General features: G+C 36.9%; 1 protein-coding gene and 1 long non-coding RNA gene across 2 annotated transcripts in view; one reads left to right on the forward strand and one right to left on the reverse strand.

Moving 5' to 3' along the window:
- The window catches only part of Morc1 (MORC family CW-type zinc finger 1), a 122,388-nt gene extending 99,057 nt beyond the window's left edge, over nt 1–23,331 (forward strand). Inside the window, exons 16-22 of the mRNA XM_070028873.1 lie at nt 4,033–4,102; nt 7,489–7,552; nt 12,230–12,385; nt 13,706–13,793; nt 15,307–15,360; nt 21,071–21,265; nt 23,215–23,331. Coding sequence (XP_069884974.1) covers nt 4,033–4,102; nt 7,489–7,552; nt 12,230–12,385; nt 13,706–13,793; nt 15,307–15,360; nt 21,071–21,265; nt 23,215–23,331 — 744 coding nt within the window. The remainder of the gene's footprint in view (nt 1–4,032; nt 4,103–7,488; nt 7,553–12,229; nt 12,386–13,705; nt 13,794–15,306; nt 15,361–21,070; nt 21,266–23,214) is intronic.
- LOC138831680 (uncharacterized) lies at nt 3,001–3,989 on the reverse strand. Its single transcript, XR_011373428.1, has 3 exons — nt 3,921–3,989; nt 3,596–3,744; nt 3,001–3,058 (listed from the first exon to the last, which is right to left on the reverse strand). It is a non-coding gene; the product is annotated as an uncharacterized lncRNA (long non-coding RNA).
- Nucleotides 23,332–26,117: the final 2,786 nt, after the last annotated feature.

Here is a 26,117-nt window from a genome sequence, read left to right on the forward strand (position 1 = left end):
TTTCTTGAGTTCTTAACATCACTACTCCTCTCAATCTGTATAGCCATGCTGACTTCAATCTGTATAGCCATGTGGTCCTTCCTTGGCTTTCAACACCCTAAGAGGCATTCAATAAGTAAAAAGTTAAACATGGAATGTAGGTCAGGTTTGGTAGTACATGCTTGTAATCCTAACACTTGGGAGTCAAAGGAAGGAAGATCATAGTTCAAGGCTAGTCTGGGTTACCCAATGAGCACCTGTCTTAAAATAATCAAACAAAAAAGTGATCTAATATTGGGTAATATAAATTCTGAGAAGAAAAATAACAGATTAGAAGAGAGTGATGGAAGACTAAGCCTTTTGCTTTATTGTGTCTACTCCCTTAACTCTACTAGACCCATACCAGCCCAACCAGCACTATCACCAACTCATGTCTTCCTGACTTGCTTCTTCGCTTCATTCTATATGTTGTCAATTACTATCCAAGGCATGGGGGACCCAAAAGGGGAAAACAAAGAAGAGCATCTTCCCTGCCCTCGTGGGACTGTCACAGTAGTGGAGGGTCAGATGACAGACAAAATGAATAAGTGAAATGTAGTGTATGGTAGATATTGGTAAGTGCTAAGGAGATAATCAAGCAAGGGGAAGGCATGGGAGGATATCTTTGTGATATGATAAATGTGAGCTGCGATTTTAGGCAGCATGGTCCAAGATACTTGGGGGAAACATAGAGAAGGGCTGGGGCTGGGGGATGAGACACAAATCTATAGCATATATCAAGAGAGGAGGAGAGTTGCATGTTGGTGAGAAATGACTTGAGAGAAGAAAAAGAAGATGTGGAGAGAACAGAGAGAGACTGTGTTAGCTTGCTCAGGGGACATCCACTGTTCTCTCCTGTATGTTATTTTCTTCACACAATTTACATTACTGGCCATTCTAGGACATAGTTGTCTTTTTATTTATTTAATATCTTTCTCCTTCTGTAGAAATTTTTTCCCATGGAGGCAGACTTTGAACTCTTTGACTATAGCAATGTCAGACCCACACTAGGAACTCCATTTTAATGAAGACAAGGATGAGTAGAGGGGAGAGGCCAGGTCACAATGTTAACTGCAAAGGCAGAGCAGAAAGGCTTGCTGAATTTGGCAGAAAGGCTTTTGCTTATCCAGTCCCTGTTCTAAGTCTGACGACAGCACCCAAGCTGCATGGGAATAAACCACAAAGGAATAGGAGGAAAGCAGTGAGATAAAGGCATCAACCAGTTCTGAAGTTTCCTTAACAGCACTTTAATTAGATGCTACACCAGCTGTTATTTTTTTTGCTATGTTCTTTTTCTCTAACTTACTTAGGATATTTTATCTTCTTAAATAGACAGAAAACTGTGCATGTGGTATGATTTGACCCATTGCATCCTTTTGGAGAACATAATTGCAACTAAGGTGTCTTAAGTCTCATGTTAAGTCTTAGCTGTAATCTCATTTACTGTGCTGTTTATTTCATGATTAGGTAAGCATCTTAAGAGAGAGACTGATTAGGATGTATTGTCTTCATATACTACTTTGTTAAATGGAATTCCTTGGTACAACTACTTAAAAGTAATTAAGAGAAAAAAAAAAGATATCCCCAAACTGCAGAACATAAACTATAGACAAATCTGAGGAACTGAAAGATGTTTCTATAATGAAATAGGTGAAAAAACCTTATAATGGTGAAAATAGGAAGTGGCACTGTGGCTCAAGTGGTAGAGCGCTAGCCTTGAGCTGAAGAGCTGAGGGACAGCACCCAAGCCCAGAGTTCAAGCCCCACGACCAACAAACAACAACAACAACAACAAATATTCTTTGGGAAGGTAGCTCAGTGGTAGAGTGCTTGCCTCGCATGCATGAGGCCCTGGGTTCCTGAGTTCGATTCCTCAGCACCACATAAGCAGAAAAAGCCAGAAGTAGCATTGTGTGTGGCTCAAGTGGTAGAGCGCCAGCCTTGAGCTGAAGAGCTTAGGGATAGCGCCCAGGCCCAGAGTTCAGGCCCTCCAACTGATAAAAAAAAAAGTGAAAATATACAAATAATGTCATCAGAAAGATAACTTCATGCCTTGCCTCATCATGAACCCTTCCACACCTTCCCAGCTATACTGCTCTGTTACAAAAGGCAGCACCTTAGGAAATCAGATAGTGACACAAAGCTATTCAAAAGAAAATAGGGAGTGAATTTACCTAAAATTGTTTCAAATGGTGGCATATACATGCAATCTAAAGAATAATGCAAATACAGGAAAGAAAAAGATAGGAAATCTCTTCTATGGTAGACATGATGAGTCTGTGGACAAGTGACATCTTTGAAGGCATATGACAGCTGAGTAGAAACAGCCCCAACAAGACAAAACTCGAAGCAGAGAACTAAACACAGAGAATGAAAGAATAATTGATTCCATGCAGCTCTGTTAATGTTCTCTGCTGGAAGTAGTGTCATCTTTATTAACCTTTACACTTCCATTGGACAAGGTCTTGTCTAATTTCATCATAAGAAAAAGAAAGTCACCAAAGAAAATTAAGACATGTTTTCTCACATCTTAAATAGGATTGTCACAGATTAAAACAAAAAGTATGTGTAGTGCTTCATGTGGTTGCTGTTAACCATTGTAGAAATAGTCTATGCTATCTACATACTTTAAAAATTGTCCTCCAAAAGCCCTTACATAGTCTAGGTTGGCACACTTAATGTCATGTAGCTTTTCCTCGAATGTCGGCACAGCAGAAGAGAATTTTAATTTTATGCTATCAGAAATAAGTAAGGTATACATTTTAAAGTCACTTTCAAGATTTTTGTAAAATATGCATTTTGATTACTTTGGGAAGTATGCATTTATTTATAATATAAGCATGAAAGTATATTGAAGAACAGTAGCTTAAAAGCAGCTTGGTTTATTTTCTCCTGCCTGCAAGGTTTCTCTTTCTATTTGGATGAAATAAAAAATGACAATGATGGACAGCTACCCAGCTATTTCATTGCTAGGTTACATATGTGCCCATTTAACCTGCTTGCTGACAGCAGTTTTCATAGTGTTATGTTCCTTTGTTTCCTGGGAGAGAAGGGAAAAGAAAAAGTAGATTGACATCATCCTCTCTATATCATGAGCAAGCTTAAGAAAACCTGGCATCTCCATGACTTACACCACATATCAAGATAAGAGACACAGAATAGATAAAAAGGACATTTTTCTCCTCTCCCCTCCCTTCCCCTCTCTGCTCCCCTTTCCTCCCCACACCTTTCCTCTCCTCTCCTTCTCCCCTCCTATTCCCTTCCTTTTTCTTTCTCTTTCCCTCCCTCCTTTTCTCTTTCCTTTCCTGTGTGTCTCTCTTCCAAAGAACTGTAATCTGAAAACTTAAGTTTGTTTTATGTGACCCTTGTAAAACTGACCTTAAGAGAATGCCCCAAATGGCAGCAGATCCTGTCTCTACTTTATCCAGTTCTCCACCTCACATAGGCACCAGCCCTCTGCACTCAACACATTAAGGTTCTGAGCCCCTTTTAGCAGCTTCCCTGGAGTTCTGTCAGAAGATGATACTCTCCCTCCCCTACGTGAGCTCTCCAACCCCATCCCTACATGCTTACCCACCATGCTTTAGGGCATTCTTCCCCAGGCTTGCATGATGTTGAGCTCCTACTCTATGTCTGCTTTGCAGCAATCAGCATGTCATAGCCTCCTCCGCATTCTCTGGTTGCTCCTGGTGAATCACTTGACTTTGTTGGAGACATTCTTATAACCTGTAAAATGTGAAGTTTTCCAATGTCTGTACAAATATTGACAGAAATGCAAAGAATATTTTGTTGCAGAGGTGATGAGTAAAAATGACACTGCTAAACAGTCATCTTGGGATGCATGACATTATCATTTTCTCCATCCACAGTTCTCCCTCTTCCAAATGTGTGCACAAACTTACTGTGGGTAAAGTGTTAGGATTTTGTCCTTCTCTATGAGCACCATGTTGCAAGGTCTTTGCCCAGCCCTGTAACACAACACACACAGTTTTAAATAAAGAGCTTGTTTTTCAGATTCTGGATGAAGATGACACTGATGTTGCCTTGAAACAAGAAAAACAGGAGATTCCACTTTTAAGCAGAGGTAAAAATATCCAGCTTGCATAGATTAGCCCTAATACTTGGACCATTTCCCCTGTAGCTTATGCAACACCTGACATACAGATCGGAATTTGCCAGCAATTTGTACCTACAAAGATTGGTTGTTCTAGAAGTGAGGCTGGGCTAGGGAAGCCCCTTCTTTGCCAAGAGCAGTGTTCCCCAAACTGCTACACTGTGGGGAATTCCCACAGACTCTTGCCACTCTCTACACACTGAGTTCCATTTAGTATTTTGCTGAAAATTTGTATCAGAATACAATTTTCCCAAAATATGGGGGCTGGGAAGGTGGCTCAGTGGTAGAGCGCTTGCCTTGCATGCATGAGGCCCTGGGTTCAATTCCTTAGCACCACATAAACAGAAAAAGCCAGAAGTGGCACTATAGCTCAAGTGGTAGAGCACTAGCCTTGAGCTGAAGAGCTGAGGGACAGTTTTGAAAATTGTATTACCCTCACACTTTTCTTGCTTTTGTTAATTTTTTTTGGATATAGACATGCATTTTTTTTTTTAATCTAGGACTGGTCTTAAACCATGATCCTCCTATCTATGTTCTTTGGTAAGTGGGTAACCACTATGAAACATCATGCCATTCGACTTCAGGCCTGGGACTTCAGGCATTAACCACTTCCTCCAGCCCCTATTTTGCATTTTTCATTCTTTAATGCTTTTCATGTTTCCTCTGGGATTCCAAGGCTGATTTTTGTTTGTTTGTTTGTTTTTTATGGTGAGAATACCGTACAGAGGAGTTACAATTACATGGGCAAGATAACGAGTACATTTCTTTTTTTTGTTTTGTTTTTGGGTCCGGTTGTGGGGCCTGAACTCTGGGCCTGGGTGCTGTCCCTCAGCTGTTCAGCTCAAGGCTAGTGCTCTACCACTTGAGCCACAGCGCCATTTCCGGCTTTTTTCTTTTTGCTTATGTGGTGCTGAGGAATCGAACCCAGGGCCTCATGTGTGCAAGGCAAGCGCTCTACCACTGAGCCACCTTCCCAGCCCCACGAGTACATTTCTTATCAAGCATTGTTGCCTCCTCTTTGTTTCCCCTTCCCATCCCTTCTCATACTCCCTCCCTCCCCCCACCCGGTCCTCCCCCCCACCCCCAACCAAAGTTGTAAAGTTCGTTTTTTGACATAACGACTTGTACATCTCATTGTTACAATGGGCCCACCTGTATCCCTAGTTAAATGATTTGTTTTCCCTTCCCCTCCACAAATTATACCAAGATCAAATACAGTGAAAACAGGGGTTATACCGTGGGGGAGGGACATACAAAGCAACAAAGAAATCATCTTATAAATATGGTAGAAACAATTGCATGAAAGGAAAAAAAACAAAAAAAATTGAATACTTATCTTGGGGTTCATTCCCCTAACATCAACTTATCTGAGCTTTTCTGCTTATCTCAGACATACGCTAGTTAGTGCAAATAAGGGAAACCATGGGACCTATGTTTCTTTGGGCCTGGCTTACTTCACTTAATATAATTTTTTCCAAGTCTTTCCATTTCCTAACAAATGGGGCAATGTCATATCTGAGGCTATTTTAGCAAATGTATTTATTCTTTCTAGTTCATAGGATACATTGTGTTTCAGCTTAAGACTTGAACTTATTTATAACAGAGTTGACATTTTACAGTATCTAAGCTCATGGTAATCTCCCTGGATAGAAAAAACCTGGAAACAAATTAAACTCATTATGATTCCTTTATTATATATTACATTTTTAGTATTATGCATATGCTCTTTGATTTTAGCATATCACTGGGTCCAAATGACAGTGTGAGTTATTTTCATTGCCATTGTCTTTATTCAAAATGTTTCAGTCCCCTTGGTGAGTCTCTGATCCTTTGCTGAGACTGATTTTTACCAGTCCTTCTGCCTATCAACCCACTCCATCATTTTGTGTTCACTCGTGGTGATAAGCCCTTCCCTCATCTTTGTTGCTAACTGTATTGGCCATTCATTCACAACTTTATTTTTGGATACCTTAGTTAAGTTCTTAAGAAATCACACTTTTTCTTGCTCATCTTAATTAAAATAATCTGCAGTTCCACACCAGGATTTCTTTTATAACGATCTTTTCATTTTAAAGGCAAATGTTTTTGTTTTTGTTTTTGTTTTGTTTTTTTCTTTTTTTTTTGGGTCCAGTTGTGGGGTCTGAACTCAGGACCTGGGCGCTGTCCCTCAGCTCTTCAGCTCAAGGCTAGCACTCTACCACTTGAGCCACAGCGCCACTTCCGGCTTTTTTCTTTTTGCTTATGTGGTGCTGAGGAATCGAACCCAGGGCCTCATGCATGCAAGGCAAGCACTCTACCACTGAGCCACCTTCCCAGCCCCAGGCAAATGTTTTTTTAAGCTGTATCCAACTATTACTGTGCCTCCAAGTGTGGTTCTGTTAGATTTCCAAGTTGTGCTGAAAAAATTATAATATAAATCTTAAAATTTGTTTTTAATTTTAAATACATATTCTGGATTGGGCAGAAATAAATTATGAAATATTCTTAAATGATTATAATTATGTGTTCATTGGCTGTTAATTTTATTTTTTATTATTTTGAATGCAGATCAGTCAGTAAAACCAGTAGTCTCTACTGTGTGCTTATCCATTCTCTTTTATATTTTTTAAGAAGGAGTTTAGTAAGTTCTCAGCTATCACTTAAGCCTTCCCTTGATGCTCTTTTCTGTTTACTTGGCCTTCAATAGCCCTGAAATTGTTGACAACAAATGTACTTACCAGAACAAGATATGTAGGCAGTTATAACAAAGTGTCATACAAATAGATAAAAAAAAAAGATATGTTGAATCATTGCTCATACTGTCCACAAGATACTCTTAGCTAATCCAAGGGTTGGAGATCTGCACTAGAACTATGGACTGGAAACAAACCATCAGTCTCTCTGTAGCTATAATCCTGAGATTCCTGAATAAGAAGCTCAATTAGAAACTACAAGTGTGTTCTTGCCTTAAACAAGTTGAACTTTTTCATTTTTTTTCAATTAAGATTTGTCAAAATGTTTTCAACTTGAACCTAGCATAAAAGTACATGGGATAATAGAGGGAGACTAGTGGTTGTCTTGACAGTTAAGAAGAGCTGTTTACTCCTCTATACTCTGGTAATAAACACAGTAAAACAGTACAAGTTCTCACAGAGGTTCTTCGATTATTATATATACTATATATTTTATTAAAATTATTATAAATGTCTTTATGAACATATTGCAGATAGTTTTAAAATAGGTACAGTTTACAAATGGATGTCTGACAATATATTTATATGTAAGTAGTTAATGAACCAATATTTCTTTTGGTTCATTTTACTGCATGAACATCAAAATGTAATGGACTTCGCTTTTGCCTGTTTTCTTTTTTGAAGAAAAAAAGCAGTACAATGGTATTCCAGCAATAAAAGGAAAATCTTCATTGCTTAACCAGAAAAGGTAAGTGTATAATTGTACAACTTCCAAGTGGGTGAAATTATAGTGTTGAAAAGTAATTATCAATGTTTAAATACAAGAAGAAAGATAATAATAGCAACAAAGGCAATAAGAACGGAACCACATTTTACAACATAAAGAGCAGAAATTCACCTTTTCCTAGCCTGTTTTATTTCTTTTGTGAGGATCTGGAAAAAAAAAAAATGAAAGAGAACGTGCAAGTAAGCAATTTAAATGGCCATAATAGCCAAGGAATTGAAAATGTCACACTTAATATAAGGTGACTATGAATTAATGAACTGATATTTTTTTTCTGTGTGGCTCATTGACTTACTGTTAAACATACATGTAATTATAATCTTCACATTCTAGAATGTACTTGACGAGAATTTTGTCACTCTCAAAGTCAACTGGATGTTTTCTTTTTTTAAAAAAGAAAAATGCTCATTTTCTATTTATTTTGTTCTGGTGAATAACATTTTATTTCTTATTACTTGTTATATACACATTGTTTTAATAGAAAAATTATATATATTTATGGTATACAACATGGTGCTTTGAAACACGGATATGGCGTCAGCTAAATTAAGCCAATAACTTGCAGATTGTCTCACAATGCACTTTTTAAAAGTAGTTGTGCAAAGGTGCTGCTATTCAACAAATCAGTTTATAAGTATAATGTTTCTTGATTGATATCACCTCTTTCATTATCCTCCCCCATCTCTCCCAACCCAATCCCTGAATATTTCAATATCCTTTAGAATTTAAAAAACATGTTTTCAAGGAAACAACTACTTACCTCTTCTACAAACTTATCTAGGCTGCTTCCAGACATGCAGACTGTGCCCAGAGACATCGTGAAATAATGGCAGGAATAACAACAGAGGAGCTTTCATTTGCACGAATGTGTTGACAGGGGAGTTAATGACTCCTCCACTCAAATCCACCTCTCCTCCCTACCACCTTCAAAGTCAAATGCAAATTCCTTAGCATGGTGCAACTTCCCTTCACTCTCCTTAGTTGCCATCTTGCTTCCCAGCAGTTCTAAATTACTTGCAGCTTTAACACGTCCTTCTGTCTCTTTGTGCTTCCTCCTTCATTTGAATTCTATCTACAACCTGTGTACAAGTCTCCATCGCTCTTGCTTTCGGTCTTATTTAGCTCAGTGGTTTCTTCTTTGGGGTCTTGCTACACACTCAGACAAATGGAGATGTTCACCAAATCACTGCTGCTTTTACCAGGTTGCGTCATAATTCCTTCATCTTCAGTGATTATATGCTGAATGACATTTATGCCTTGACACACAAGCAGCCTTTCACAGTCAGATGGAATCATCCGACTGGACATCTATCCTCATATTGTAAACAAGCCTCATTTGGACAGAAACAGTGTCCTGTGTCTATATCAGAATCTCTGAGAAGTCATTCCTGAAAACTCATTCCCAAAAGACAAGTCACACTCTACTATGAGATCAGGAATCCTGTTGGATATCTTTTAAAGAATAGAATAATATCTCCTTCGATCATCTATTTATTTTCACCATTTTTAATTTAAACATTTTATTCGTTTTCCAGTCAGTGAATTCACTCCATAGAACAGAGTCCATGGGATTCATCCTTGTGTTTAGAATGGCACTTGCCTCATAGTTGGTGTTCAATATTTATTTGACACATTCAAACGTCTAAACATAATTGTGTATGTTTCACACATTTCTTTTATGAAGTTGTATTTTTTGGTCGGTCATGGGCCTGTACTCTGCGTCTGGAGGCTGTCCCTCAGCTCTTCAGCTCAAGGCTAGCGCTCTACCACTTGATCCATAGCACCACTTCCGGCTTTTTCTGCTTATGGGAATCTGTTGAGGAATCGAACCCAGGGCCTCATGCATGCAAGGCAATCATTCTACCACTGAGCCACCTTCCTAGTCCCAAAGACGTATATTTTTGTAGCACTGTTGACTCATTAACACAATACAAATATTAAGACTGCAATCCAATCTAAACAATCTTAATGGAAGGAATTTAAGAAACACATTACTAACAGTAGTAATCATGAGGCAGGTGAAGTAAACATGGGAAAATGGAGTCAGGGACTCAGAGACAAACACTGTATTGGTGCATAGCTTGATTTAATGAACTGGCTTTTGTTTCTCTTTCTTTTGTTTTGTTTTGCTTTAAGCTTTGCATTCCTTCACTGAGCAGAAATATATTGTGGAAACAAAAGCAAAAACAAAACAAAAATCTCCCTCATTTTGACTGTGCCCACTTGACCACATGGGCAAATTCAATTCTGGAAAGCAAATAAAAGTATCTTAAAGAAAGACACTTATCCTGGGAATGAAACATGTAGTCAAATGATCCCTTTGATCACAGAAGTGTTTACAAAGGGAAACTATTTATGTTGAGTAAGGACATCTGTCTTAAAATGAGCTTCTGGTGAAACCCATCCTTTATTTAAGGGGTATTCCAGGAAAGTAACCATCGATGCCACAGGTTCCAGTTATTACACAGTTTTACAGCAAGAATAATTAAAAAGCATAGCAAGTGTCCAGAACAAAGGGGAACACTCAACCTAAGAGAATGTAAATCAATCTTCAACCTACCTTTTTATCTTAAATACCCTTGATGCCAGTGCTCCTCTTTACATGCACCCACATGCATGTCTGGGTATATACGGCCTTTTCCTTTCCTTTCCTTTGCTTTGCTTTACTAATAAACTTTCTTGGTCTCTATGTCTAAAATAGTTATTTTATTTTATTTTATTTGTGAACATACTGTACAGAGGGGTTACAATTACATGGGCAGGATAATGCGTACATTTCTTACAAAGCATTGCAGCCTCCTCCTTTGTTTACCCTTCACATTCCTTCCCAGCCTCCCCCCTCCCCCCATCCCAGTCCTTCCCCCCCCCCCCCCCCGCACCGACGTTGTAAAGCTCGTTTTTGACATGTATGTCTAAAATATTTTTTACAACACCATTACAATCCAATATCCAAAGCAAGGACTTCTCTCTCTGGGGACCTCCTCAGCCTACGTTGGTCCCAAGGAAAATGATATGGATAATCATACTAACAATTTTTAGGTACTACTTGCTGAGTACTTACTGATGCTAAGCAATGGGCTAAGCTCTTTATATCTGCCATTTAATTTCAGCACAACTCTATGAAGTAGATTCTATTATTACTGATAAAAGCCACCAGTTCTGAGAAGAAAGCATTCTGCTTCTGTGAATTTTACCACCACTCCTAATACCACCATGAATTTCCAGTATCATTAAAGTAAAATTAAATAAAATAAAAGATTTTCTCAGTAAAATTTCAGCATTAAGGGAGTTATAATTAATGAGCATTTAGACTTTGTTTGAGTGTTCCCTAGCAGACAAGCATTCATTTATGTGTCCTCAATTTTAAAAAGCCAGCTAGACAGTGTAATGAATGCTAATGAACTATTGACAGTAGAAGCACATTACATTTGATATTAACTACTATCAGATTTTCAAAAGGCCCTCCTAGTATAACGTATAAAACTCTCTAGAGCTGTGATCTTAATTTATGGATGTCAGCATGAAAGGATCACAAAAATCTTATCACTTGAAATAAAATGCTATAAACTTTTATTTTATCCACTTACCCATCTTCACCTCCTGTATTTTTACCACTGTTGGCTTCTTGTGTTTGTCTGATCCCATCAAACTCAGGGCTCTGGTCTCACAATGTACCACACTAGCTTAGATGCCCTCCTTACAACTTGTTTTTACGTTGTTGTTGGTTGTGGGGCTTGAACTCTGGGCATGGGTGCTGTCCCTCAGTTCTTCAGCTGAAGGCTAGAGGTCTACCACTTGAGCCACGGTGCCACTTCTGTTTTTTTGGTGGTCTATTGGAGATAAGAGTTTCACGGACTTTCCTGCCTGGGTGGGCTTTGAACTGTGATCCTTAGATCTCAGACTCCTTAGTAGCTGGAATTACAGGTGTGAGCCATCGGCGCACCCAACTACAACTTGCTTTCTATAACAAGGTATCTTGTTAAAACTTGGATCAGATCGTCTTTCTGATATGTGAGAAACCTTGCCCTCCCCATGCTACAAACAACTGACCTGTCTCAGTCTCTCTTTCCATTTTCTGCTTACTCCTCCACCAAGCTCTGACTTTCTCATTCTTCCTTGAGTGGCCCTTAAGCTTTTGATACCACAATAACTTAACTTTCCTCCAGATATTCAGGAAATATTTATCTTTTTCCTCCCAGTTGAAAGCAAAACTTGAGTTACTTACCATAAAAAATATCCAAGGGACAGCTGGGATGTAGCTCAGTGGCAAAGCGCTTGCCTGGCAAGTGCAACGTCCTGGGTTCGATCCCCAATACCAAAAAAGAAAAGACAAAAAAAATACAGTTAAAAAAAACCCAAACAAAAAAATATCCAAAGGATAGATGGCCCAGGCTGTTAAGGATAATTTAGCCTCAGTCAATTTATTATAACTAACTTCAAACTTAGAAGCTTACATATGATGAGTAGATAGCAATTATTGTAGGTAAGATTTTTCTATGTAACTACACAATATGGAACTTTTAGCACCAACTTACAATCCTTGCTTTCATTTATATTGACATTTCACCTGTTGGAGTGAATGTTTCAGAAATGATTAGTATGACAGTTAACGCGGTCCCTATTTTCAAATTGTAACTTTAGCTTGCCCAGAGTGCCAAGGGAAGATATTAGTCCAAGTTCTGGACATGAAGCTAAAGTTTCTGTGAGTGTTGGTGACCATGTTTCTTCTTCATTAATGACATTGTCTCAGAGCACATCTGTCAAGGAAATAGTGAGAAAACTCACGTCTAATTTAAGGTAAAAATAATTACAGATACTTTTTATATTGTCTTAAGCTTCTTAAGCACTGGAAATTCTTGGGTTTTTTTTGTGTTTTTTTTTCTTCTACTGAATGTTAATGTTACTGGCTAAATTTAATGGAATGACTTTGCGATGTCTCATAGCTCTACTGAATTAGATATACTGTTCTTTGATGTGGAATTATGGTAGACAAGCACCAGTCGCTCATTCCTGTAAGCCTAGCTATTCAAGAGACTGAGATATGGAATATTGCATTTTGAAGCCAGCCAGATCAGAAAAGTTAGCCAGACTGTATCTGTAAAATAAGTAGCAAAATGCCAGGATAGAGACAAGGCTTAAATGGTAGAACAACAATCATGAGCAAGCAATTCACACAAGTGTAGAGCCTTAAGGTCAAGCCCCAGTAACCACATAAAAACAAATAAAAGAATCAGACCTATTGTCAGTACCTACCTATTGGAAAGAAAGTTAAGTAACTATACATCCAAACTCTGCTGCCATATCCATACATGTTTATCTAAGTGTGATAGTATGAATTTAGTCTGGTTTCTTATTTATTAGTTTTAAGTTTCAGACATATGATTTGTTGAGTAAAATGGGAAATATGCAATAAACTGTATTTATGCATTGACAAATATGTGTGTGCCTGCATACATCTGAATAAATGTATGAGTAGCACTTAAAATGGAAAATAGATGTATCCAATGATAAGTTCATTTTACGAGTAAGCCAGGCTCTCTTAATAGTGAAAGTATCATTTTTTGAGTCTATACTATATTTTAGGCATTAACTCAGGTGCTTTTTAATTAGTTTCCTTACACCTACAAATTTGTGAGATGTGTATTATATATTTTTTGTGGATGAGAAGATGAAGATTAGAGAAACCAAGTAGCACATTAAAATTCACAAAGGCAAATTACTCAGCTACTAAAGACAAGACTGGAATGTAAGCCCAGAGTCTCTTGTTTGAAATGTAATGCTTTTAACCGGTGATAGAAAGTTTTTCCTGCTTTCTATACTGTCATACTTAGATAAACATGTATGAGTATTGCAGCAGAGTTTGGATGTATAGTTACTTAAACATTTATGTTCCATTCTAGATCATGCAAACTATAGTTTTCACTCAGTTTCAGCTTGCAAAAGTATGTTCCTTTCTCTAGTCTATATTTCCTGAAGGGCACTCAGTTTTGGAAAATACAGTCCTCAGGAGTAGCTGGTGCTCATCTTTGTCAGGAATTAGAATGACCACTTTGGACAGATGAGTGCTACATCTCTTGTCCTGGTACCTTCATTCTTCTGCTGTGCTTGTCTTCCTAGGGAAATTCTTCAGTATTTTGTTCCTGACTGTCAGCTACCACCAGGATTTGAATACACATCTATAGAAGAACTTTTGGAAAATTCTGAGGTAAGTTGTCTGTTTTTAAATCTTTGAGGAAATGAGTAATCTAAGTTTAATTTTCAGTGTAGAAAATGGTGAAATGTTACCTGCTAGCAGGACTTACGTGAACAAAGACAGGATTCTTACAAGTGAGTGATTCACATAAAGCTGCGTGTGAAATGAGGCATAAAAACAGTAGAGAACATCTTCCAGATTGAGAATGGCAGGTTGCAGATATTTCCCTCTCTCCTTAGCATCCTGTCCTGAAAAGCTAGGCTGAGGACTGTGAAGATCAACTACCTTAGAAGCTTAGAGCCCCTGTTTCTCTTAGCCTCAGAGCTTGTAGAATTGATTGACACACGTGGAAAGACTGTCAGTGAAAAGAACCCAGTTAATAACAAGACTGGTTTGCTATATACCCCAATGAATCTTGGTATTCTCTAATTTCTAATCTGTAATTGTTTCTGCCTGCTTACCACCTCTAATGCTTTCCCCTCTGCACTACATGATGGGTTTGTTCTTGTCATAGCCAGGTGTGACTGCTGGGCCAAGCAATTCAGTTGTCATTTACTTTACTTGATTTTCAGTTGCTCACTTCCTCTCTCTTGAAAGACTTCCTGTATCTTCCATGATGATACACTTCTCATTTCTTTGCTTTCCTTCCCTTTATCTTTTATTTGGCAGTTCTTTTCTCTTCTCTATCATGTCTGTGAGTCCATTTCTGTATTGTGTTCCTCTGTCTACTAAAGGCCATTTCTAGATGATACTAGCTAATACCTGACTTTCCAAATTTTCCCATATGCTCATGACTCTTTTTCTCTGGTACTCCCTTCCAGAGTATCTGATTCCAACTGCTTTCTGCATATCACCTTCAAATTTTTTTAAAATATACTTTTATTGTCAAGGTGTTTACAGAGGGGTTACTATTTCATAACTGAGGTAATGAGTATGTTTCAGTTTTCTTGTACAAAGTCACCCCTACCTTTACTTTGCCTCATATATCATCTTTCGAATAGTCATTATTTCTTTTTTTGTTTTTTTGGGTCGGGTCGTGGGGCCTGAACTCTGGGCCTGGGCACTGTCCCTCAGCTCTTCAGCTCAAGGCTAGTGCGCTACCACTTGAGCCACTGCGCCACTTCTGGCTTTTTTCTTTTTGCTTATGTGGTGCTGAGGAATCGAACCCAGGGCCTCAGGCATGCAAGGCAAGCGCTCTACCACTGAGCCACCTTCCCAGCCCTTGAATAGTCATTATTTCATCATCTAAATTTCCTTCACCTTGATTTGTAAATCTGCACGTTTGAAAACATTTTATTTATGTAATCTTTCTTTTGGAATAAAGGAAAATATAATTTACTAACATATAATTTACTAAAATATAATTAACTAAATTGGTCTCAGGTTTAAAAGGCCCATAGGACCAATGCTGGCTAGTTCTGGGCTTTGATGCTTTTAGTTCTAGATATTTGGATATTATAACTCTATTATAGACAACACACTCTCTAAAGTTAATATCCTTTTTTATTATCATTTATGAAAACAGCTGGAGCAATGCCCAGAACAGAAAAACAAAAAGCTGAAAGTATGTTTCAACCAGGTAAGCTTCCTCTCAATGTAGCCATTTATATTCTGAATGACCCTGTGTTCTAAAGGGGAATCAATACACATTGGTAAATGTTAGGTTTAGAAGGAAATCAAATTTGCATTTACTTATCAAGACACATATTAATTTATAGTATATCACATATCAAAAACCAACTCTTTTTGACTTTTAAAATGTAACTGTTTCCATAATATAGAGCTTATGAAACACTTGGAGGAGAACTGTATTTTGAACAAAAACCAGGGCATTCTGAATCTAAGAAATATAGCTACTGAATCTTTGAAACAATAGTCTAAAACAGAAATTGTAGGGTAAGGCTTTAAATTATTTCAGACAATTTGATATCCCTTTTTTCTAGTATCTTATGTTTAAATTTATGATTTTTCCATTATGAAAGTAGTTATACAAAACAATGCTAAGGAATTTAAAGAAAGGAATTAAAAAAATTCATCCATAGTTCCAAACCAATCAAGTCTACTATTTTTATTATACTTCAAACTTCTCTCTCTCTGCATAGATTATTTAAAAGTGTAAAATAATGTCATCTGTGTATTTGTTCTTTTGTTTATGTGGCACTATGGCTTTGAACTCAGGGCCTGGAGCTTACTAGGCTGGCATTCTACTACTAACCTCTACCACCAGCCTTTGTTGATCTGCTTTTTCAAGCTTAGGAGGAAAATAGAGCCCATGGTGTCTTTCAGTCCTATTACAGAAATAGCTAAAAATCATAAGGCCTTAATTCTCTTATTTTACAGTGGGAAAGAAAACTTGGTCACAAAGTGAGGTTGGCCAAGCTAACATAGAGGATTCATATTAAAGCTGAGATGGCCTTGAGTCTCCCATACTCATTTTCTGACATTGCATAGGTGCAATAGCTTTCCTTTTTCTTTTTGGCAAGATTGGGGTTTGAACTCATGGGGCTTCTAGGTGCAACAACTTTTCATGGCATCAAGAGCAACATACAGATGTTAAGTCTCCATTGCTCATTATCTCTTTGTGGACATTGTATATCAGGTCCACATACATTAGCATTGCTTTCTGTTGCTTTTAGACAACATCTGGAAAACTACTGAAACAAATGCAGATCTGTAACTAATAGGAAGCAAATGCAGTCCTGATATTGTGCAGTCCTGATAATCAAAGGGATTGCCTCATCTCTTCTGTAGATGATGATGTATTATTGAATAACCTTGTTTTGTTCTGTTTTTGTTGTTTGTGGGGTCTGAACTTAGGGCCTGGGTGCTGTCCCTGAATTCTTTTGCTCATGGCTAGCACTGTAAAACTTTGAGCCACACTTCCACTTCCAGTTTTAGGGTGGTTAATTGGAGATAAGTATCTCATGGACTTTCCTGCCTGGGCTGGTTTTGAACGGTGATCCTCAGCTCTCAGCCTCCGGTGTACCTAGTATTACAGGTGTGAGCTACTAGTGCCAGGCTAAACTTCCAGCTCTTTACTGGTTAATTGGAGGTAAGAATCTCAAGGATTTGTCTCCAAGAGCTCTCTTTGAATCTGAAGCCTCAGATCTTTGCCTCCTGAGTAGGATTATAGGCATAAGCCACTACACCTGGCTGTTGCTCTCTTGAAGATGTCTGTTCCTCTGCTCAGTTTCTTTCATTTTATTTTCATGCTCGTAATATTGTTGTATCAGACCTTGCGTCACAACAGCATTCAGTAAGTACCTTCAAATGTATCTGGATTTAATATTTGTGTATTAAACCAAAGTTGATTATTCCTGTCAAGATGTCTGCCCACACACACATGTGCATATTATTATTATTTTTTTTTTTGGGTCCGGTCGTGGGGCCTGAACTCTGGGCCTGGGCACTGTCCCTCAGCTCTTTAGCTCAAGGCTAGCGCTCTACCACTTGAGCCACAGCACCACTTCCGGCTTTTTTCTTTTTGTTATGTGGTGCTGAGGAATCGAACCCAGGGCCTCATGCATGCGAGGCAAGCACTCTACCACCGAGCCACCTTCCCAGCCCCACATGTGCATATTATATCCCTGTTTATCTGGTCCAAAATCTATAGATCCCATATTTGTATCTTATTTTTTTACACAAACTTGTTAGGATTTTAGAGCTACAAAATTGCTCAAGCTGAACTTTCTAAATTTAAGGCAGAAAACTTAAATTTCAACTTAATAGTGTTTCTTTCAAACCATAATTCTATTCTGAATTATTATAGTGTGGAAAGAATTCCATTTCTGATCTGCCACAATACCTTTTCAAGAGTGGGTTTAACCAGCAGAACTAAACCTCTCAACTTGTTCCAATTTGTCTCCTCACCTTAATTAAAGTATCTTTTTTTTTCATCGAGCATTAAAATTTGCCACAATTGTCATCTAGGTACCCACAGAAGATGTTAACCCAAGGAAAGCAGACTAATAAATCAAGAACATGGAGAGTATTGTTTGAAGGAAATATAGCTTGTTGGTTATAGAAGAATGAACTTGTAGAGACTATTAATGCAGTGTGTGTGCTATGTAAATATTCTTGATGTTGAGGGATAATTTTATTCTTCTCTTGCTTTTAAGTTTAAATATATAATGCATGAGTCATAGGAAGTTACAGATACTTAACCAAGCAGTCCTGGGAAGCCATCACTGTTTTCTCAAGTGGTCAGATTTTACAATAGAGTGCATATCAAAATCAGGAAACTTAGTAGTGCTATTAGGAGTAGGCTATGTGTAGTTCTGTGTCCTTTTATGAGATATCTTGGTTTGGGTAAACACTACTTAAAACAAATCACAAAACTTCCATCATTACAAAAATAGCTCCTTGATGCTCTCTTTCATGGTCACACCACTCTGTGCCCACAAACCCCTCCAACTTTTGGCACTAATATTACTATCATCTTGCCATTTCTGGAAAGTGGTAGAAGTGAAATTATGTAACCTGAGCTATTTTCTAATTGTCTTTCTTCATTCAACATCTCTTCAGGTCTATTCAAGTGTTTCATCTTATGCTCCTTTTTATGATTCATAAGCAATACAGCCATCTTTTCATATAATGATGTTACTAATATTATATATCTAATTTTAATTTTAATTTGGGGGTTTTGTTTATTGTGGTTATTTTTGTTTTAAGAAAAATATTTCTTGGCTTTTATTATTCAGAATGGCAAAGTCTAATGTTGTAGAGTTCTGACAACTAAAAACTCTAAGTGACTGGTGACATGTAAACTATATGTGGCCTGTATCCTTATTATAGCTGAGTTGAATTACTTGCCTCTCAAAGAAAAGGAAGAAATGACCTTGAGTTTTCATGGAGAGTCCACAGGAAGCATGTGGGAAGCTTCTTGGTGGGGGTAGGGGGGATACATGGTCGTTGTCTAGGTGAGCTGCTTCTTCAGGGTGAATTAAAGATGTTCAAAGTAATGAACTATAATATATTTTACAAATCAAAATAGTTAGAAGAGCAGATTTTGAATATACTCACCATACCAAAAAATGATGAAAGTTTAAGCCTATAGATAATGATATGTTAATTATCCTGGGTTGCAAATTACTCAATATACACATGACTCTACACAAATAGAAAGGTGGATACCTTCCAAATTTTCTGCATGTAGCCCAGCAGGAAGGATTGGCAGGTCTGCAGTTCCCTGGGAGTAGATGCTATACACGTCTGGTCTACTGACTCCTCACTATTTAATATTTGCTTTCTGTCTCAAAATATGGAGCAATGAACAAAACCAAATGTATTTTACATGGAAGATACATGCCAGAAGGAGGGGCAAATAAAAACACTAATAAACACGATGTGGAATAACAAACTAACATTCAAATAAGTAAATATATGGTTTGATGTGCTCTAAATAACTGTTCAAGGCTGGTGTGTTAGAAGAAGAGGAAGGCAAGTTCAGATGTATGGGTAAGGGACAGCTGAAGAACTAATGTTCCAACCTAGTCCTGAGGCAAAAAGGGAGCCTCTTGCAGCTGTGGGGCTGATGTTACCAAACTAAGAACACAGCAAGAGGAAAGGGCCTGAGGCAAGAATGAGCTTGGTAAATGCTTGGAAGGAGTCAGACTGGAAGTAAGAAAATAAAGAACTAGGGACAGCCAGGTCAAAAATTTTAGAGTCTACTTCTTCATGCTTCAAACAAGCTTCTAGGCATTTTAAGACTCGAAAGTCTGAGAGTTCTTTACATATTCATCTGCAAACCTCATAAGCAGTCACATTTTCAAGTGCTATTACATATACCCAAACCCACACAATCAACGTTTCTAATATGGAATGCTATTTTGGTTTCTGCTCCCTCAGGCTCCTTTCAATTAATAGAATATGAAGCATGCAACTAATCAGAATATAAGTTACAAACATAAATCCAAGTTAAGTACTCTAAATTGGACTTTAATGTTTCTTAATTTAATGGAGGCCCCATACTCTCCTCTCAGCTCTAATATCAGAATCCTAGTGGAGACAAAATGCCCTTTCAACAATTGTCTATTTGTATTATCTTTTCTGTTAACATGAAAGTTCTTGGGAGCACAGATTACCTTGTGCATCTTTCTAACACTTGCAATTAAATTAAAGTCCTTGAATTTAAGAAGCAGTTGGTAAATGATTATTAAGCAGAACTACAGACAGGCAAGTTTTTTTGTTGTTTTTAAAGGATTTTACCGAAAGAAAACAAACTTATGAGAGTAATGAGTAGCTAAGAGATGATGAGGAAGGGCAGTTCACAGGGAAGGTTGGCACATAGTGGGGAATGTGTTGGAAGAGGCACAGATTGGTAGGGTAAGCCCAGAAGGCATTTGATAAGGGCATTTCACAAATTTCCTGGCATCCTAGTCATATTAGAAAACAGAAATCTCCTCATTACAGAAACATTAAAATGTTTGTGATGGGATTTGCCCTGTATCTGTTTTCTCATATCCTCCCCACCCCAGTCCTCTCAAAATGTTGATATAAGTGATTAATATCATTCTAAAATAAAAGCATCTGGCCCTCCATTGTGTCTTTATACTTCATGGTGCCTCAGGCCAGCATACCATCTTGGAAAACAACTAAGACCTTTAAATCAGCTGAGGGCATATGCTTTCCATACTCTTTGCACTGCAATAAAGAACCCAAGAGAGGGAGGGAGCAGAATGCCTCCTTCCATAGCTTCTGTGCTTTATGGGGACACAAGAGACTTAAGTTATAAATAACACAACGTCATCTTCAAGTTAGCCCAAATGACTGACCATCTGTCATTGCCTGTGAGTTACTGGCACTGTTGAGAGAAGGCAATGGCACTTGCCACCCTTATGCCTGAAGAGTTTCCTATCACTCATGGGAGAGCAAATTCAACATTCATAGGGCTTCTTCATTCCAAAGCAAAGTTTTCCAAGCCTACCTTGGTATGCCTGTCAGCCTTTATAATGACTGTATATTTGCCACCTTTTTCTCTTCCTCTTCCATCATATAGTAAGCTCCTTAAAGGTATCAGCAATTTGTAACCTGTACCACACTTACATAGTAGCATGCACACTTGGCACATGTGTGCAGAATTGTAATATGGAATTAACTATGGTGTTAGGGCTAACTATGATATTATATTTATATAGCTATCAGTACTATATCTAGTATTATATATCTATATCTCTATCTAGTTATCTATATATCTTAGTTACCTTAGTTATCTATATTATAGAATTAACTGTGATCTTAGACTGTTTTAAAAACACATTGAGTCTATTTTTTAAAAAAAATATTCCTAGATCCAGAATGTGTACATGGTCCATTATGAAAAAAAGCTAAAGAGAAAAATTCAGTCCCTCATTTATGATGTGAACAGAAGAGCAATACTTACTGAAATCTCTTGGGGACAATGTGAAGAAAAAAGGAAGAAAGCTGAGTGTAAACTTAATGACCTTCGTATGAAAGCGGTGCTGCTGCTGCAGAAGCTTCAGCTGGTAAGTGATGTGTGTGTGTGTTGCAGAGATGTACAAAGATCCTGTCACCAGGTCCCCCCTGACTTTGTCATTGTCATAGTGACCTTGAATAAGTCACCTAACCTACCGTCTTGTTGGTTTCAAAGACCAAGTGAACCAACTTTGAAGATATGTACTAAAACATTAAAAAGTTATTTTCTCCTTTTCTCTCAACATATATCAGAATCTGTGCTGTGGGTAAGCCATCATCTTTAGTATCTCATCCAATACCATGTGTCCAATAGGAAACTTATTGCAACATTTTTAGAAAGCAAGATATTTAATTTTAAGTTCATAAATCTTTTTAAAAAGAAATTCTGAGGGACAGCGCCCAGGCCCAGAGTTCAGGCCCCACGACCAGCAAATAAAATAAAATAAAATAAAATAAATAAAAATAAAAATAAACAATTCCCCTAATCTTAGAGAAGAAATAGCTGTAAGTATAATTAGTATGAGTTTTATTTGCATGTTTTTAATGCATCAAAAATCAAGACTCAATGATATATTGAACTAATTAAGAATGACCTTCTATAAAAGCACATGAAATACTGATACTGTACAGAAAAAATGAAAATGGAATAACCAAGATTGCAAAGCCATTCTGTAGGTTCTAAAAGTTAAGTAGAGAAACCCAAGGCAGCATGGTGAGTTCAAAGAGCATGTTGTCTTCAGATTATAGCTCTGAGTACTGACTGGGGTGGGAGACTGAGTTGTCTTGGCCCAGGAATTGTTGGAGAAGCAGAGGTGAGTCACTGAAGAAAACCTTGAAGGATTGAAGACGGCGTTGGCCATGAATGGGCTGGGGGAGAGACAAACCAACTCATCATATACCACAATCAAAATATGAGGAACATAGATCTGAAGTCAGACTGCCTGAGTTTCCATCCTATATCTAAAATTTTTAATGTGTGTTTATTTTTCTATCCTCAAGTATGCATCTTTTGACTTATCTAGATTTTTCTCTTGTATTTAATATAAAATGAAATGCAGAAAAGGTTTCAGAAGGGAGAAATCTCCCTTCCCTTTGGTGATCTAGGCAGCAATTAAAATGCTAAATTATTAAAATAATAAAGGAGGATTAACACTAACTGTTCTCACATTATCGTAATTGCATTTGTGCTTCTATCAACAACATGTCAGCCAATTCTTCGTGTTTATTATTGCTGTGTGGTTTGAGTGGAGCTCTTTTGGTTCTTCAGCTGGGAGAGTTTGTACATGTAACTGGCTTTTATAGGGAAGCTCTAGTTTTGGAGCCTGGCACATGGTGTAGTTTTGTGTGTGTTTTTTTTTTTTTTGTTTCAATAACAAGACATTTTAGAAAGAGTAAAGAAATTCTACATCATAGAAATTGGATAATGCTTTCAGGTAATCAAAAACATGAAAACAATTCTTAGTTCTCACAATAGAAAAATCTATGTTTATGAAAAAAATAGAATGATAATAAACTACTGAATTTAAAAAATACTGATTTACCTTCATGCCAAATATGTGGGTTTTCCCAAAGTATCTATTTTATTCAGAAAGTTTGGTGGAGACACAAATGTTGTTAGTGTCATGTGAAATAGCTGTAGGGTGTTACCCTAAGAAATGTAGCCTAACTGAATGATTCTCATTCCCCTACTTGAAAGTTCTTTTTGCCAGATCAATGGCCACAGAATAAAGCAGAGAAGGTGGCTAGTGAGGGAATATTTAGAACTAGGACAACTAGGTCATTTTTAAGAAGGAAGGAGCTATGAGTGGAACTCATCACCACTAAAGGAGACAAATTACTCTTAACCACTTGAAAGCATAAATGAGATCAAATGAGAATGCATTTGAAAAAGTTTCAGAGCATTGCTAAATACAGACAGGTGGACTTGGAAGACCACCTGGATGACAGAGGTAAGCGATGGGTCCTCTTGCCTGGTGTGACTGTGGCTTTTCTCTTCCAGGGTTGTCCAGTGGGTGACCTGGAGCAGATTGATGCTTATTTAGAATCTTTGCTTCAAGAAGATAATCGACTTTTCCAGAAGACTTTAAATAAGGGGTTTCTAGATGAGGGACATTAGTCTCCAGAAAATAATGAAGGCATTCAATGTTAAGTCAGGAAAGGTAGTTCTTTTCTTAAAAAAAGATAATTCTAAGAAAATTAGGAGATTCTTTTCAAACTTTTTTTGTAAAGTTTAGCTTGTTTAACTGTGAAAAGCTCCATAGGCATGGGAATTGCTTTACAAGTTATATACTTCCTAATTTTACTTCCTAACTCTTCCTATGCTCTCTCATATTTTCTAGAGTGTTCTTATTCACATCTAGGGAAAATAAATAAAAACATCACACCTAACTTGGCTTTTACTTCACTGTCAAAACATGAAAACAACAGTTTTTAAAATCCATATGAAGTTGAGTGAGGTGGTGCATGACTGTATCCCAGCTATTTAGGAGATCAGAGATTAGGAGGATCAAGGTTTGAGGCAGGTCCCAAACAAAACATGTGAAACCACATCAGAAAAAAATATTAGCCAAAATGAAAAAGGGCTTAGGGTTCTGGCTTATAATAAAGTCTTTGCTTAGGTGGTACAGAACTCTGAGTTTAAGCCCTAGTAACAGGAAAAAAAAAAGGTCACTAGACAAAGGACTTAGAATCTCGTGTGCTTGAAACATGTTGAGAAAGACATTCTATTACTGTGGACAAAACTTAATAAAAATGAAAATATAAATCTCACTCTAACTTTTCTAGTAAACAAACCACTGAATCATAGTATATACATATTGCTCATATGTAAGAATTATTTTACAAAGTTAAGAAATTATATAGGTAAGAAATTTCACATGTATAAGAAATTATGTTTTATACTGTCTTTAATAACTGTTTTGTTTTGCTTTTTGAAAAATGTCTTCAATTTTGGACCAAAATAAAACATTTAATACTCACTTGTAGAATTTGCATGATTTAATTTATGTAACGTACATAGTACAAAATTTAGAATATATGAAGTGGGATATAGTCTCTAATTGGTATCTTTACTTACATTCCCCAAGAGACATGTTGGTGTGAATTTTCTGAGTTCCTGAGCGTCTACATTAATATGTTTTACCAATTATCTGTGGCTCTTTCTCCAGACAGTGTTTAAGAGTCCATGTCAACCATAGCACAGATGAACATTTAGATGTAATAGAATCCAAAATCTTGTTTCTTTCTTTCCACTCAAACTACCTTTCAGATCATTTTATACCAGGGTCAGTATATATAATAATACTAATAAAGATGTACTGAGAGATAATCTTGCCATAATTTTAACTGCTCCTTATTATTCCATTCCAGGAAAATACCAACATTTACTTAACTAGTCATTTGATGATGGATATTTAGGGATTTATTTTTCCTTTTGGATTTATGTGCACATAATAGTGAATATACTTATACTTTTACACATATGCAATTATACCTGTCAATTTCCAGAAGGTGACTTGCTAAATTAAAGGATATACTCATTTGATCAATTTTAATACATGTTGCCCAACGACAGTCCGTAAAATTATATATATATGTGTATGTATATATATATAGATGTGTTATATATTATATGTACATGCAGATATGTATATAATATAATTCATATATGCACATATACATATAATACATATACACATATATAATATTTAATATGCCCATGTAGAAAAAAATGCTTGTTTATTCACACCTTTACCTACCCAGTGAATTAACACTCTCATGTTTCTGATCAGATAGGTACAAAGTGATATTTTAATGTCTATGTTTTGTACTATGAGTTTGTTGGAATATCTTTTTATGTTTAAATACTATTTTAAAATTTGGTCTTCATTCATTTTTTAATTTATCAGAACTATTTCCATATTAGAAGAATTTTCCTTTTTTTTTTTTCTTTTGTCATTCGTGGGGCTTGAACTCTAGGCTTAGGTGCTGTCCCTGAGTTCTTCAGTTCAAGGTGAGCACCCTACCACTTGAGCCACAGTGCCACTTCTGATTTTCTGGTAGCTTATTGGAGATAAGATTCTCAAGGACTTTGCTGCCAGGCTGGCTTTGACCTGTGATTCTTAGATTGCAGCCTCCTGAGTAGCTAGGAATACAGGTGTAAGCCACCATTTCCTTTTCATATGATATGTACTGAAGATACTTCTCTCATACTTTTTCATTTTTAAATGTTTTTATTGGACTGAAAGCCTTAAGTGATTATTTAAAGAGTTGACTGAGTGTCTTTTTAAATTTCTTCTATAGTCATAGAGAGGATTTTCTTGGGTTAAACTTATTAAAACATCAATTTTCTTATAATAATTTTAGTAATTATATTATTAAATCTTTGCTTCATCTAGCATTTGTTTTGGTATAAGAAGTCAGTTAGAAATCATGCTGTGTGTGTGTGTGTGTGTGTGTGTATGTGTAAGCGCATGTGTGCTGCACGTGTGCACGTGTGTATTTTCCCCTAGTCACAGCATTGTCCCACAATTATTACTTAACTCTTTCCTACTGGTCTATAATGCCATCTTTATTTTATGTCAGTTTTGTACTGAGACTGCTTCTAAAAACACTTTGAAGGGAAAAGCATTTATGATAATTTTTTTCAGAATATCTTACATATCCTGGTTTATTTGGCTTTTATTCAAACCTAATATTAAGTTTTAAAAAAAACCCTTCCCAATTTTATTTGCCATTTCTTACATGCATAGCGATAGTATAGGCTAATGTATGCAAAGTTACTTTTGGAAATCAAGTTTTTCTACATACAAGATCAAGATAGAGCTTTCTATATGTTCAAGTCTTGATGCCCTATAATATCATTTAAGAATTTTTTCCAACTACTTTATACATTCCCATTTA

The sequence above is a fragment of the Dipodomys merriami genome, unplaced genomic scaffold (genome assembly GCF_024711535.1).
Source record: "Dipodomys merriami isolate MVZ:Mamm:240054 unplaced genomic scaffold, mDipMer1.0.p SCAF_2, whole genome shotgun sequence".
Taxonomy (NCBI): Eukaryota; Metazoa; Chordata; class Mammalia; order Rodentia; family Heteromyidae; genus Dipodomys; species Dipodomys merriami.